A 13,924-nucleotide genomic window follows, 5' to 3' on the forward strand; every position below is an offset into this window, starting at 1 on the left:
GAAGAAGAGAGAGAAGCTAGAAAAAAAACTTGAAACGTTTTATTTCTTTTTTTTTGTAGTTTCCTCAAAGCCATTTCTATTTCAAGTCAGTGGTGCCCTTATTGGTTTCTTCTTTTGTTTTTTGTTTTTCCATTAACAGCTCAACAAAACACTGATGAGCCATGACAGCCTACATGTTTCACTTGTAAATATACAGGAAAAAAATACAAGATGATCTAGAAATGTGAAAGTTAAACTTCCGTTAAGTGCATGAAACATGAGTAAAAGATCGGGAATTGAAAGTCAATTTACAAAGTCAATCTTCTTTATAGTCGTCTGTGTGGCACTGGAACTGGGAGGTTTGGACTATATGCTGGGGAGGGCTTGTTTGATTGGTGCAGGGAGGTGGAGGTCAGGGGAGCTCTGGGTAAAGGAGCATTCCTTGGTTTTTAGGTAAAGGAAGATTTACAGTACCTGGATACCCATCCTGAACTTACTCATCCACTTAACTGTGTAATTCAAGTCTACAATCTTTTTTTCTTCAAGGTGTCTACTTATGCATTCATTTTGGGTTTCCGTGCTTTTTCCAAACTCAAGTTGGTGACTGGATTTGAGGATCCTGCATCCTGGATAATGGCTATCAACTAGGCCACATAACAACAAATACAATATAGTGTTGCAAACACTTTCTCATCTCAACTCGTCACATACTGACGCTTTGTCAGACCCCTCGGCGTCACTTTTCGGTCGTATGTAAACACGTGCTTAACGACCCCTCAGGCGGGGTTTACGTTAGCCGTCATATGACTCGATTTTGACTTTTGGACTTCAGACTGAGACAATTACAGAGACGGGGAGTGTGCGCGCTTGAGAGAGATAGAGAGACAGAAAGAGGGGATGAGATGGTGGAATGCATGCAATGTTTTGGTAAGGTATTAATACTAATTTGAATGTCAATGTTATGAATGAAGCTTCAAACTATTGGGTAGCCTACAGCCCTACAAGCCACACAACACTATTTGGAATTTGACAAACGCGGAAATCGTAACCGACCACCCTATTATTTTATTTTTTAGATCACTTCTTCATTTAACTTATTGTCAAGTTATGTCAAATGTAGGCTATTATATGGTTATTTAAAACATAGGTCTGGTAGTTGTTCTATACGGCCGCAATTCTGTAATATTAATGGCCATATTGGCCATCAAAAAAAAAAGTCTAGCGTAAACCAAGGCCTATGGAAAGGAGGCTGGGTCACGGGCGGACATGGGTCTTTGAGTATGGGGTATAACACATGCGCAGTGTATCTGAAGCTGCGGTCGTGCGTTGCGATTGGCTCAATTTCGGCGAGTGCAGACCAGATTTTACTGCGCATGTGTCATACCCCCAAATATCTGAGGCGTTGATGACGCGTGACCCAGCCTCCCTTCAATAGGCCTAGGCGTGAACCCTGCCCTCTGCGTCACTTTTCGCTTGCAGTAAACACGTGCTTAATGTTGTGAATTAAACAAAAAATATGAGTTAAGTTTAGGAAAAAACAACATGGTCTGCAGTAGAAGTTTTACAGTGAAAATGTGACTTGAGGTTATGAATATGGGACACGAATGATCAGCTGATTGCAAAATGAAATGTAATGCTGCTAAACCGGCGCCTTGTACAGCGGTATCGAACGTCGACAGCCGTGACAAAGCGTCAGTATTTGACGTCCAGGGAATGAGCACACGCTGAGCGTTTAGTCATGTGTATCAAAACAGTAAGAATCTTTGCTGCATGTCAAGAATTTTTGGCCTTTTTTTAACACTTTTCCAGACATGGAAATATTCAAATAAATCTTTCCAGACCTGCGCAGGAACCTGACTGTGGTACAAAACCACATTTGTGAATCACTTCTTGTTGCATCATCAGTTCTGAAAATACTGTATACTGGCTGTTTTTTTACAAAAACCTCTCCGTTACACATGTCTCCAGTCTGTGCAACAAAGCAACAGCTAAGTGGATTGTGAATTGAGGATGGGTGACCAGTGATTGGCTAGCCCTGGTCGGCCAGGTGTTGGACACAGCTACTTTGCTACATGGGCATGGCTTGGTGGTTGTTTTGGTCTGTGGGAGGAGCCTGCTCCTGGTTCCCAGAGCCAGGCGTCAGTCTGTGGTAAAGCTCCTGCACCGTGCCCAAAGTTTCAACCATGTCCTCTGGGTAGCGGGTCTGCAGTTCTTCGTTGGCAAAATAGTGGTTTTCGGCAAACTCGGAGAAGTAACGTCCCACCTCCGGGTGGCCGATCTCCAGGGGGGCTGAGTGGGGCTCCAGGTTCTCTGAGGAAGAACAATGGACAAGTGTGACATTCTGATAAGAGATAATGTACATAAAGGTAACCTAAATTGTAAGTTAAACTGAGGTGAAGAAAATAAATTCATATAAAAACAGTCCCCGCCATTATTAATACACTGCAAGACCAGAGCAAACAGACAACTCACACATCAAAATATTCAGCTCATTAAAAAAAAGTAAAATGTAATTTATTTTAGGCATCACAGCTTCATGTCTTCTCACTTCCTGTGAAGCAGATTGAGCAGCAGATGAGAGCACCGGGACTGATCAATACAAAGCTCCCTCAGGGTTTAGAGAACAGAGTCTACAGGGGAACGTTAAGGCGGTGGAGATGGCAAAGATAACGTGTAAAAACAATGAAAGCTGTGTTGCAGCAGCATCAGCAGACTGAGCAGCAGAGTGAGCAGGTATATCACAACGGAATATAGGGGTCAGCCTATTAGGGAGGAACTTTCTTAAGTGGGGAAAATATATAGGTCACAGAGAAGGGTGATGCAGTATCACTTAAGTGTTCACCTCAAACCAGCGTGCAGGCTTTGTTTCATTCATTCTTACTGACTAATGCGAACGGCAGTCAACGGTGAGAGACAAATCTTTTTTTTATCCTGTTTGAATTGCACCATGAATCACACATAGGATGTTTGTAGATTTAAAAGATAATTTTACAAGTCAAGAAAGCTGCAGTTTGTTGTAAAACTGTTGAAGTATTTAAGACTGTAAAAATACGTAATCAGAAAGACTGATCAGAAAGTGACGTCTCTCTCTCGCTGAAGCTACGATGCCTGTGTGTTTCGTACTGGGATGTACTCAGACAAGCAACAGGTCTTGTTCGTTCTTTCGCTTCCCAGCTGAAAAAATAATTTGTCCCTCGCCGTTGAATACCGTACATATCTTTTTTAGAAATAAGGTCCCATGGGGTCTATCAGAAGGTGAAGGACTTCGCCTCTCTATAGTCAATTCTTCTGGATCAACATTTACAGTATGAACTTCACATTAACGCTACTAATATGACATTATTAAGTATTATGGAGTTAGGTTAGTAAGTTAAGCATGAAGTTTCTATCACCTATATTGTCCAACAAGGCACCTACTAATGTGGAAGTACATACAGTGTGACAGGGATTTATTTGTCCCTGCAGTAAGAATAGATTAATTTCCCCATATAGTAGTCTGTCTACATGCTTGTATGAGAACTTGATGCTTTACATTGTTCGTGCTGCTGACTTCCTCTCCTCTTATCAACTAGCAGTTTCCTTTCTATGTGTTTTTAGTAGATAACATCAGTTTGTTATTATGTTCCTATTTGAAACTATTTCTGCAGATTAAATTAAAGAAACAGTGTGTAGCATTTAGGGGGATCTATTGACGGAAACTGGAATATAATATAATTTAGTATGTTTTCTTTAGTGTATAATCACCTGAAAATAAGAATCATTGTGTGTTTTCTATACTTTAGAATGAGCCGTTTATATCTACATAGGGAGCGGGTCCTCTTCACGGAGCCGCCGTGTTTCTACAGTAGCCCAGAACGGACAAACCAAACACTGGCTCTAGATCGGGACATTTGCGTATTCACGTCGGGCCACCGTAGTTCTCCTACACGCTTGGCACACGGGAGAAGTTTCAGTTGGTTGCAATCTGCAACCTCACTCCTCGCCAAATCCTTCACACTGCACCTTTAAAAGAGACGCTAATTATTTGATGTGAAATTGAGCTGCTGCTTTGATAGCGCTCATTACATTTGACATTTTCTCTCAGATAACCAGCAATACTATGTGCACAAAGTATGCTTGCATCATTAAAGTGGTAGTTCTCAGCAATTTTGGCCTCATAAATGCATTCTTGCTATGCCTTGCAAGAGTAAATAAACATATTTGGGACCTTTGGGACTTTAGCAAACCATAATGTGGTTTTCTGTGTCAGGCCATTTCACTTGATTTATTAGTAGTTAGTGCCTGAAGGGTGCAATGATACATTCCTTCCCAAAAGCATTTATCAAACATAAACATATCTATGATGAATTCCTTTTTTAAATTTCATTATCACACAACATGTAAACATTCGTTCACCACAAGGATATTTTCCCATCCCCATACTGGTGTAAGTGGTCCATACCCTGCGCTGCGTAGCGACATGTTCCGTCCTGTACCAGGACGTTGTAGAAAGGCTGGTTGGCCCCATTGGACAGCTGGTGGACCCTCATGGTGGTGATCCACTCCTGGCTCATGGTGCACTTTGGGTCCCAGCCGTAAATCACACAGTTATATCCTGACCTGGTGGAAGAGATGGAACAGGACAGACACTATGAGAAGATTGCAAAGAGATGTGCTGACAGAGAAGAGGGTTGCTGTACTACATTGTTATGCATAGACTGCAAGACTTTCAAAGTCGTCAGATCGCAGTACTGTTAACACTACATAACTGGCTGTCTTATAATCAGGAGTCGTTAAGTTGTTGTAGTTTTCACACTACATGAATGACCGGCAACAGCGGGTCACACACAACAAGATCTTTGACCTGGAGGAATCCCAGATGAGGTCTTCAGACTACGTTCTGTCACGAAAACACACGCGAGAAATACACGGTAAATGACGCGATACCATACGTCAGACACATTTCTGATGTTGTTGTTGGCACGTGTTTCCACACTCTTTTTTACTATTTATTCCTCTAGGTGCAACAACTTTGCTCCGTGTTGCAAATGCAACACAAAGTGAGTTCCTATTGTTCCAGGTGACCCCTCCTCCGCCAGGCTTCCCCTCAACCCGTGTCCCGTGCTCCCATTGGCTGTAGCTCGTGGCCGGAGTCACTGACAGGCCCAGACAGGTCCAGATATTTAGCATGCTAGATATCTGGAATGTGTCTGCGAGTCATCGGCGAGCCTCTCTGCTCGCGTCTTTGAACAGTTCACACAGTATGAAATAGGCATTAGTGTGACCCACCTCTTGTGTTTCATGATGAGGCCAACTGAATACTGGACCTCCAGGTGTTCTGGAGCGCTGCGCTTCTTCACCTCAGGTGTAACAGGATGTTTCTTGTGCTGGATGTGCTCCAGCGTGTGCTGCACCAGGTAACCCACTGCCCCATGCTGGGACGGGTCCAACGCCTGGATGTGCTGCAGGATGTCTAGCACCTGGGACAGAGGACAAACATCAGTGGTTAGGTGAAATACTACAGGCTGAATAGTAAGTGCTTTGTACTGAATGACACTAAATATTTTATCAAATTGGATTCAATTAGGGCATTATCAAAAAAAAAAAATCAGGTTGTCCTGACCTTTTCTGGCCAGATGCCCAGGTGGAAGTAGAGGCGTGCCTGCAGTAGCAGGTACTGCACATTATCTGGGTTTATAGTGAGGTAGAGGTCCAGAGAGTCTCTCAGCAGCTGGTACGATTTCTCATTACCCTCCCTGCAAGAAACCACACAGTGCAGGTAAAGTAATTCAATCAAAACATTACATTTATTTATTCCTTTAATTCTAGGAGCCATTAAATGCATTAAAATATTCAGTCCGTTTTTAGACAACATTCAACAACATCCCTGCCATGACTTGACCATCCATCAATCCTCCACCAACCTATCTCTCCAGCAATAGAGATTCAGTAGTGGCAGTCAGGTGTTCAGTTTCTCTTACCCTCTTTTTCCGATGTTAAGCAGGTTTCCCACCATCCTGAGCAGCACCTCGGTGGTGCTGATGGCACTGTAGTAATCTGCCGTCACCTGGTGGCCAATGAGGTACTCGCACTCCTTGGCTGTCAGCTGTTTGCCTTTACCAAAGGCATCAATGTAGACAAAGTCATAGATGTCTTCACTCCTGCCGGGACAAAGTTTATCAAATCTAATAAGTTAACATATTTAACAGGCATCCATCACAAATTGTGTCTTATTAACCAATAAACCATCAGTGTATATACAGTATTTCCAATATAGTAGACTGAAGCAAGTTCTCAAAAGTGTGGTAAGGCTTCATGAAAGACCGTAGTGATACAGCAATATGATGATTGCTGTGGAATTTACTGCAGTGTAGTACAACCATGCAGTTTTTGATGTCCCACAAGAGGCAACCTCGGGTGCTGGGAAATTAAATAAAAAGCTGCAGTTCTTCAAATGGCCACCTGAGGCTGGCTACAAAAGTGAGTCCATCCCTATATAGTTAACCGTCTGATCATTCAAACTTTGCTCTCCTCCTGAAATCATGAACTATGTAAATGAGAACTCAACTCCACTCGAACGTTTAGAGGAATTTGACAGTATTAACTTCAAACCGTACCCTATTGGTTTTTGGCACCAGCGCAGCAGGAAGTGATTGGGAAAGTTGACCGGCTCCACCTGAACCCCCAGCTTCCGGGCTAATGTCATATAGAGGACAGAGAGACTTATGGGAATGCCTGTATGGCGTTGTAGCACCTAAATGGAAACAAAAGGTGTTGTTAGTTAAATGAGTGAAATCAAAATAGTTAAGAAATGATTGTAAAGCTAAAATGCACCTTATTTTATAGAGTATCTACCTGGTGGATGTAAGAGTTGAGAGGGTTGTAGTAGTCAAACTCGTTGCCTTTGTATTGAAGCTGCTCATACAAGACTGAGTTCAGGGCACACACCACCTGCCTCTGGAGCTCGAAGTCCTCGACGACAAAACAGTCCCCTGCTTCATACACAAGAAACAAAACTTCATAAGAACTTTGGCTGAAAGGGAAAATATGGATTTAGTGCAGCCGACACATTTGCCCAAATATACTGGTATTGATTTTTATGTACTGGTAATAGAAGTCCATGCCTGTGGGCTTTAAGTACTGCTTTCTAGTGCTGATGCATTTTGGGGAAAAATACTGAAGGAAAAGATATGAGAAAAGATAAAGACTTAAAGCTAGAGTTGGTAATCTTCTTCAAAAACATTTGTTATATTTGTTGAAATTCTCTTTACGTCCCAACAGCAATCAATAAATCAAATGCTCTGACAAAAAAAGATAAAAAAATCTGGTATCCGTGGCTGTCGCAGGACTGTTTTAAGCCCGTCCAATCATTTCATTCAACCCGAATCAAATGATTGGACGCCATGGACGGACTAACTACCTGCATGCGCACACTCTGCCCGTGCACTCATTGCGTGTCACCGGAGTTTTCCACAAGCTGTTAGCTTGACAGCTGTGAGTAGTAACAATAGCCATGTTCTCCGTTCAAGTTCATTATTAGAAGTTTATGTTCATTATGATAATTTTGGGGGAGTGGCTTTGGAGGGAGGCTTGAAAGGAACGGGCCGACTTGGCGACTTTCTCTCTAGATTTAGTGACTTTTGGAGCTGGTGCTGCTACTTTCATTGAAAAAGAGTTGGCAACGCTGGACTCGGTTTTTCGGTTGGATAATTTTTAAAATCTAGCGTACTCTTGCTAGTTTCTTAAGATTACCAACCATAGAAATAAAATACGAGTAGACGGGTCTTTGAACTGTTTGCTGTGGTAATTTGACTAGTACAAAAGAAAATGGCGATTGTTGTTATGGTGACAACAGAACATACGTGTGGGGCCATAGTATGTGGTCGCAGCTCGCCGTGAAGGGAACGGACACAGCTATTTCTATGTTACCAACCCTAGTTTTAATTCTCAAAAAGCCCACCTTGAGCGATCCGCAGGGTGGGGTGAGAGGGGTTCTTGATTCTCAGCATCTTCTTCACTTTCTCTGCGATCTCATCCAGCTGGGCCGATGTGCTGTTCAGTGTTACATCAGCCAGTGGGTTACAATACTGATCCACCAGTACAGCACCTACAGAGGCAGACAAGACCAAGAGAGAGAATGGATTATGTAATGATGTTTGCATTAATTTAGAAAATAAAAACACAAAACAAACACAAATTAAATAGAAACGCTAATGTCTGAAGCAGTTATATTGCTAAACACCAAGTATGCATGTATGTATGCACATAGATGTCCAAGCTAAACAGAGCATAGTGCAATTAGAGTTAGTCATAGTCATGCCTCACCCTCTAACGATGACTGCTGCTCTGCCGGCTGCTCCAGGAAGGTCTTCAAACTCCTCAGGATGTTCTGTTGTCTCAGGAAGTAAAGGATTTTCTTTGCATAGTACTTCAAGGTCAAGCTTTTCCTAATGACGGGCGCAGAATGGAAAAGAGACACATTATTGGTCCGAAGGCGAGAGTGTGCAACACAACAAGAGTTTTCATAATCAGGATTAACAAGATCCAACAACCATTAATGATTGCAAAATGCAGCGTGTGTGTGGTAAGCATTGGGGTTTTTATTGTCTGTGCATACACTGTTGCTCTCACCTCTTGTCAGAGTTGAGTATGAAGAGGAGCTCGTCTTCGCAGAAGTGCTCTGGCATCCCAAGTGACTCGATCTCTGCAAAGCTGTCTCCTAGCACCTGGCCAACGCAAGGCTGAGTTACAGATCTCTGGGTTAGTTTGGAACATCGATAGCTTACATTTCCTTGCACAAACACGCGCCCACACACACTCACACAAAAAGCCAATTCACAGAGACAGTGTTTTTTGTTTTATTCAAATGGTGCATCTATGTAGGAAAAATTACTAACTTTACTGGTCTAACTAATGCTTTTGCCATTCTGTCATTTCTATTTTAAACCTGCAGTAGGCAGAATGTTTTTGGCATCATTGGGCAAAAATTACATAATAACCTTTCAGCATATCTTAGTTCAAGTGTTCTGAGAGAAAACTAGACTTCTGCACCTCCTCATGGCTCTGTTTTCAGGTTCTAAAAAATCTAGTCTGTGACGAGAGACTTTGACCAATCACAGGTCATTTCAGAGAGAGAGCTGGCTGTTCGTTCAACGGAGGCAGCTGTCAATCACTCACATACTCCGATCAAAAGCAGAAGCATCTTGTAGTTTACTGTTTAACTGTAAAATGAGAAAGTTTTCCCCGGCTGGTGGGCGGTGCTTGGTATTTCCTTAACTGATCTCAACATGGCTGCCGGGTTACAAACTTTCTCATTTTACACCTGAACAGTACACTACAAGATGTTTCTGAAAACATTTGAGGCGAGAAATAGTCATTACAGTAACAGAATATTGATTCATATTTGATCAACGCTGCGTAGATTGACCATTTGCGAGTGATTGACAGCTGCTCAAAGACGGCAGGATCCAGCTCGGCTCTGTTTGGTTGTTTTCCTCCGGTCTGTGAAATCTTGCAGATGCCATTAGGAGCACCGGAGGACACAGAGGCACATGATTTTTTTTCAGATTACATGTCTCCAATTCTACCTTTAATGTATCAAACCTAGATCTAATGAATCATAATAATAAATAAAAAAATACTTACGACTTCTGTGAAGAATCTCTTCGAGATCGATTCCACGGTCCTTCGTATCTGTATACCAACTCTGTGGCGTGTTTTGTATTCTCTGAGCCAGTCACAGCACTCATTTTGACGGTAAAACATCTGCAGTCTTGGCCATCTGTTGATGATGAAGGCAGTAAAAATTGTTATTTCAGTGACACTTTTGGGGCATGCTCAGAATTTTCTTTAGCAGCATATTGACTTAAAACAGCAGCATATGACAAATCTATGAAATCATTTATCACCCTGCTGCAGACTTGGTTTTTTTATTTGCCCAAAGGAAAAGCAATCAGGAGAGTAGCAGCCAAGTAACCCAGCCAACATTTGTATGTGGGGCCCATGTGGGTAGTAAATGGGCTGAAAAATGGGCCCTATATGGGATTGTCCGCGGGTTCCATAATGACCCAATGTCAATTGCCCACATGGATTCCATGCAGGATTACAATGAGTGTTATGTGGGCCCCAACTGGGCAACATACCCAAGACCCATCTTGGTCCCAGCTTTCATTTCTAGTTGGGTACTACATTGGGACTCCATGGGCTGTAATATGGGTTGTAAGTGGGTTTGTCCACAGTTTCTATGTTGGTCCCATGCACTAATTTCCCAGTAGTGATCCAACTAGGACCCACATGGGGAGCCCACATGGGGAGCCCATTTGGGACCAACTTAGTTGACCCAAGTGGGCCCCATTTATGTTGCCCATTCTGAGCCCATGCACTAATTTCCCATTAGTGACCCAACTAGGACCCACACGGGTAGCCCACATGGGGAGTCCATTTGGGACCAACTTAGTTGATCCAAGTGTGCCCCAGATATGATGCCCATTTTGGGCCCATGCACTAATTTCCCATTTTGAGCCCATGCACTAATTTCCCATTAGTGACCCAACTAGGACCCACATGGGTAGCCCACATGGGGAGCCCACATGGGAGCCCACATGGGGAGCCCATTTGGGACCAACTTAGTTGACCCAAGTGGGCCCCAGATAAGATGCCCATTCTGGGCCCATGCACTAATTTCCCATTAGTGACCAAACTAGGACCCACACAGGTAGCCCACATGGGGAGCCCACATGGGGAGCCCATTTGAGACCAACTTAGTTGACCCAAGTGGGCCCCATTTGTGTTGCCCATTCTGAGCCCATGCACTAATTTCCCATTAGTGACCCAACTAGGACCCACACAGGTAGCCCACATGGGGAGCCCACATGGGGAGCCCATTTGAGACCAACTTAGTTGACCCAAGTGGGCCCCATTTGTGTTGCCCATTCTGAGCCCATGCACTAATTTCCCATTAGTGACCCAACTAGGACCCACACAGGTAGCCCACATGGGGAGCCCATGTGGGACCAACTTAGTTGATCCAAGTGGGCCCCAGATAAGATGCCCATTTTGGGCCCCATACCCACTTGGTACCCAGGTACCCCCCAGCATAACCCACCATGTTGGGCCCACATAACCATGTTGGCTGGGAAGTCAAGGAGGAGGAGGGCTTAGCTCTTGGCATGAGCTGCACTCTCTTGCTGTTTCACAGGGTTACATGTAGCAATCAAAATCACACAATTAACATTTTTGGGGTAAAATGGAGTATAAGTTACAACTTGTGAAAGATTTAAAGGCTGACACTGATGCGATTCATAGTTATCTGCAGAGAACAAGCTTGCAAAGTGGGCTGATGTAATGATGCATCAGCAGACTGACAGCTGCCTGTGATCTCGCAGTAAACCACCTTTATAAGCAGACAATTAGCTGTTTAAGGGCTCTAAACAAGACACATTAATACAGTTTGAATCTGCAGATAAAGCCATTAGAAGCTAAAACCCCAGATGAAACGCCACAGAGCAGATCACAGCACCTGATTTTGTACTGGTGTCCCCAGACCTTCCCCCTTCCGTGGCACACGTCGTGTAGCCGCTTGCAGCAGCAGGAGACGTTACAAATGTCCACATGGTTGAGGACTGTGAAGCACAGGATGTGTTCGAGCAACTCGGTCGGCAAATCGGTCAGTATTTCAGTCTGAGGGTGGTCGGATATAATCCCATTTAGACTCCGTTGATGCATCTCTCCGGCTCCAGACGTCGCCATCTTTACTGTTTACCCCGATTACCTCATTGAAGAGATGCCTCCCACTTATGGCGCAGGGGGCGGGGCTAAGGAGGTGTAGTGCGCTGTGATTGGTTGTTGTGGTCAAGAGGATAAAAAGGGGAAGCTATGCTGCCTTCAGGTTCCTCGGATACTGCAAATTTGTATTTCTTAAATCACAGAATAAATTGAATTTATAAAAGAGGAATGTGCAGTAAACAGTCACAAGAAACTCTAATTTTAAAGGCTCTTGATCAAACTTACTCGTAACATAAAGCTATCATAAGGACAGTGCAATATGTTTACACAGTGCAATGTGTTAAATAGGGACAGTGCAATAAAAGATAAGATAAGATATTCCTTTATTAGTCCTGCAGTGGGGAAATTTGCAGTGTACAGCAGCAAAGGGGATAGTGCAAAAAACAAGATGCATTAGCTAACACAGTAAAAAAGGGCTAAACAAAGTAACTACAAATATCACTTTTTACAATATGGGACCTTTAACTCATAAACATATCTATATGTGCTTACAAGCTGTCTGCACTATTTACTGTTTACATAAAAATGCACAATCAACATGACTGCTGCTATTGAGCCACACACAGTCCTCTTTTTCGTGTATGTATATAATGCTATATATATATTTATCTATTTATCTCATTCCTTTTTCTCATTACATTTGTGCAATGCTGTTGGAGATACTGTCACTTACTTTTACACACAACCCTCTTTTTCATATAGTACTATATTTTATTTATGTCATCACATTTGATCCTACAACTCATTGTCATTTTATCTTATCATTGTCTTTCTATCTTATTAATGCCATTTTATCTTTTATATGACTAGTGCTTTTATTGTGACTAGTGCTTTTATTGTGACTAGTGCTTTTATTGCCGAGCTGACCCGTTCTATCGTCAAAAACATTTCATTGTACCGTTGACCCTGTAACTACACTAATAAAACTGAAACTTGAACAGAAAACGTGTAACATAATATGTGTGAATGATAAGAATAATTAGGTTTCAACTGACTTTTATTTTTATTATCAATCAATGTGTCAATTAATTTCTCTATGAATCATTTGGCCTCTAAGGTGTCAGAAAATTATTAAAAATGGCCATCACAATTTCCTAAAGGTCCAAGGTGACGTCATCAGTTTGCTTGTTTTGTCTGACCAACACAAGGGTATTCAGATTGCAATCACATAAGACATGTTTGGCATGTTTTCTTGAAAAATGACTTAAACAATGAATCGATTTATGAAAATAGTTGCAGATTAGCCTAAATTTCTGTTGATTGACAAATTGACTAATCATTTCAGCGCTAAAGTATTATTATTTCTCATCTAAAACTTGATTTGTTCTTTACTTAACTTTTTTTGTATTTTGTATAAAGTGGCACCCTTTGGGCTGGGGTTGGTTTTCTCGTCAGAAAGTGAAAGAGAAAATGTAGGCAAATAATTTGTTATGAAGCCTACATATATTGTATACTATCAAAACAAAGCAATATAATAATACAATAAAAACAATTCAACAATTGTTTAAAATTATTTAATTAATTAAACAATTAATCAATTGTGAAAATAGTTGCAGATTAGCCTAAGTTTCTGTTGATTGACAAATTGACTAATCATTTCAGCGGTAAAATATTATTATTTCTCACCTAGAACTTGATTTGTTCTGACTTAACTTTTTGTATTTCGTTTGCATTAGTATAAAGTTGCAACCTTTGGGCTGGGGTTGATTGGCGTCAGAAAGTGAAAGACAGAAAATGTAGGCAAATCATTTGTTATGAAGCCTACACATATTGTATACTATCAAAAAACAACAATATTGTTATTATTTACTTATTTTTGTTATTTGTTTATTTATTTATTTATCTCACTTATTATTGCAAGTGTTGGTATTATTATTGTCATTGATATTATTATCATGACCTCATCATCATCATCATCTTTATTATTATTCATATTATTAATATATATGTGTATGTGTATATACTGTATTATATATATATATATTACTCATTTATTTTCTTTTTGTTTTGTTTTTGTTCCCCCCGTGCTCTACACATAAAATGAACGATATCTGTATGTGTGTGTGTGTGTAGATGTGTGCATGTGTACAGTATATGTGTTCAAGAGTAGATATATGTCATATATGACCATCTAACCTCATTCAATGCCAAACACACACCCATTATCCACATCACACACACA

The 13,924-nt window shown here is 41.6% G+C and overlaps 1 protein-coding gene across 6 annotated transcripts; it reads right to left on the reverse strand.

Moving 5' to 3' along the window:
• Positions 1-24: 24 nt before the first annotated feature.
• fbxo21 (F-box protein 21) lies at positions 25-11,742 on the reverse strand. 6 transcript variants are annotated; one of them, XR_012594323.1, is made up of 13 exons: positions 11,477-11,742; positions 9,604-9,739; positions 8,590-8,684; positions 8,284-8,405; positions 7,919-8,065; positions 6,814-6,950; positions 6,576-6,712; positions 5,940-6,119; positions 5,582-5,714; positions 5,248-5,438; positions 4,421-4,578; positions 1,434-2,289; positions 25-1,214 (listed from the first exon to the last, which is right to left on the reverse strand). XR_012594323.1 is itself a non-coding variant. In XM_074639003.1 (12 exons), exons 1-12 carry the CDS (start codon positions 11,704-11,706, stop codon positions 2,048-2,050), a joined length of 1,911 nt encoding a protein of 636 aa, XP_074495104.1. In that variant the 5' UTR covers positions 11,707-11,742; the 3' UTR covers positions 25-2,047. The 6 variants fall into 6 exon arrangements, 3 of the variants coding, with proteins under 3 accessions (XP_074495104.1, XP_074495103.1, XP_074495102.1); XR_012594321.1 differs by having other exon boundaries at positions 923-1,214; positions 6,814-6,953; positions 8,590-8,699; XR_012594322.1 differs by having other exon boundaries at positions 924-1,214; positions 8,590-8,699.
• Positions 11,743-13,924: the final 2,182 nt, after the last annotated feature.

The sequence above is a fragment of the Sebastes fasciatus genome, chromosome 6, assembly GCF_043250625.1.
Source record: "Sebastes fasciatus isolate fSebFas1 chromosome 6, fSebFas1.pri, whole genome shotgun sequence".
NCBI classification, from domain to species: Eukaryota; Metazoa; Chordata; class Actinopteri; order Perciformes; family Sebastidae; genus Sebastes; species Sebastes fasciatus.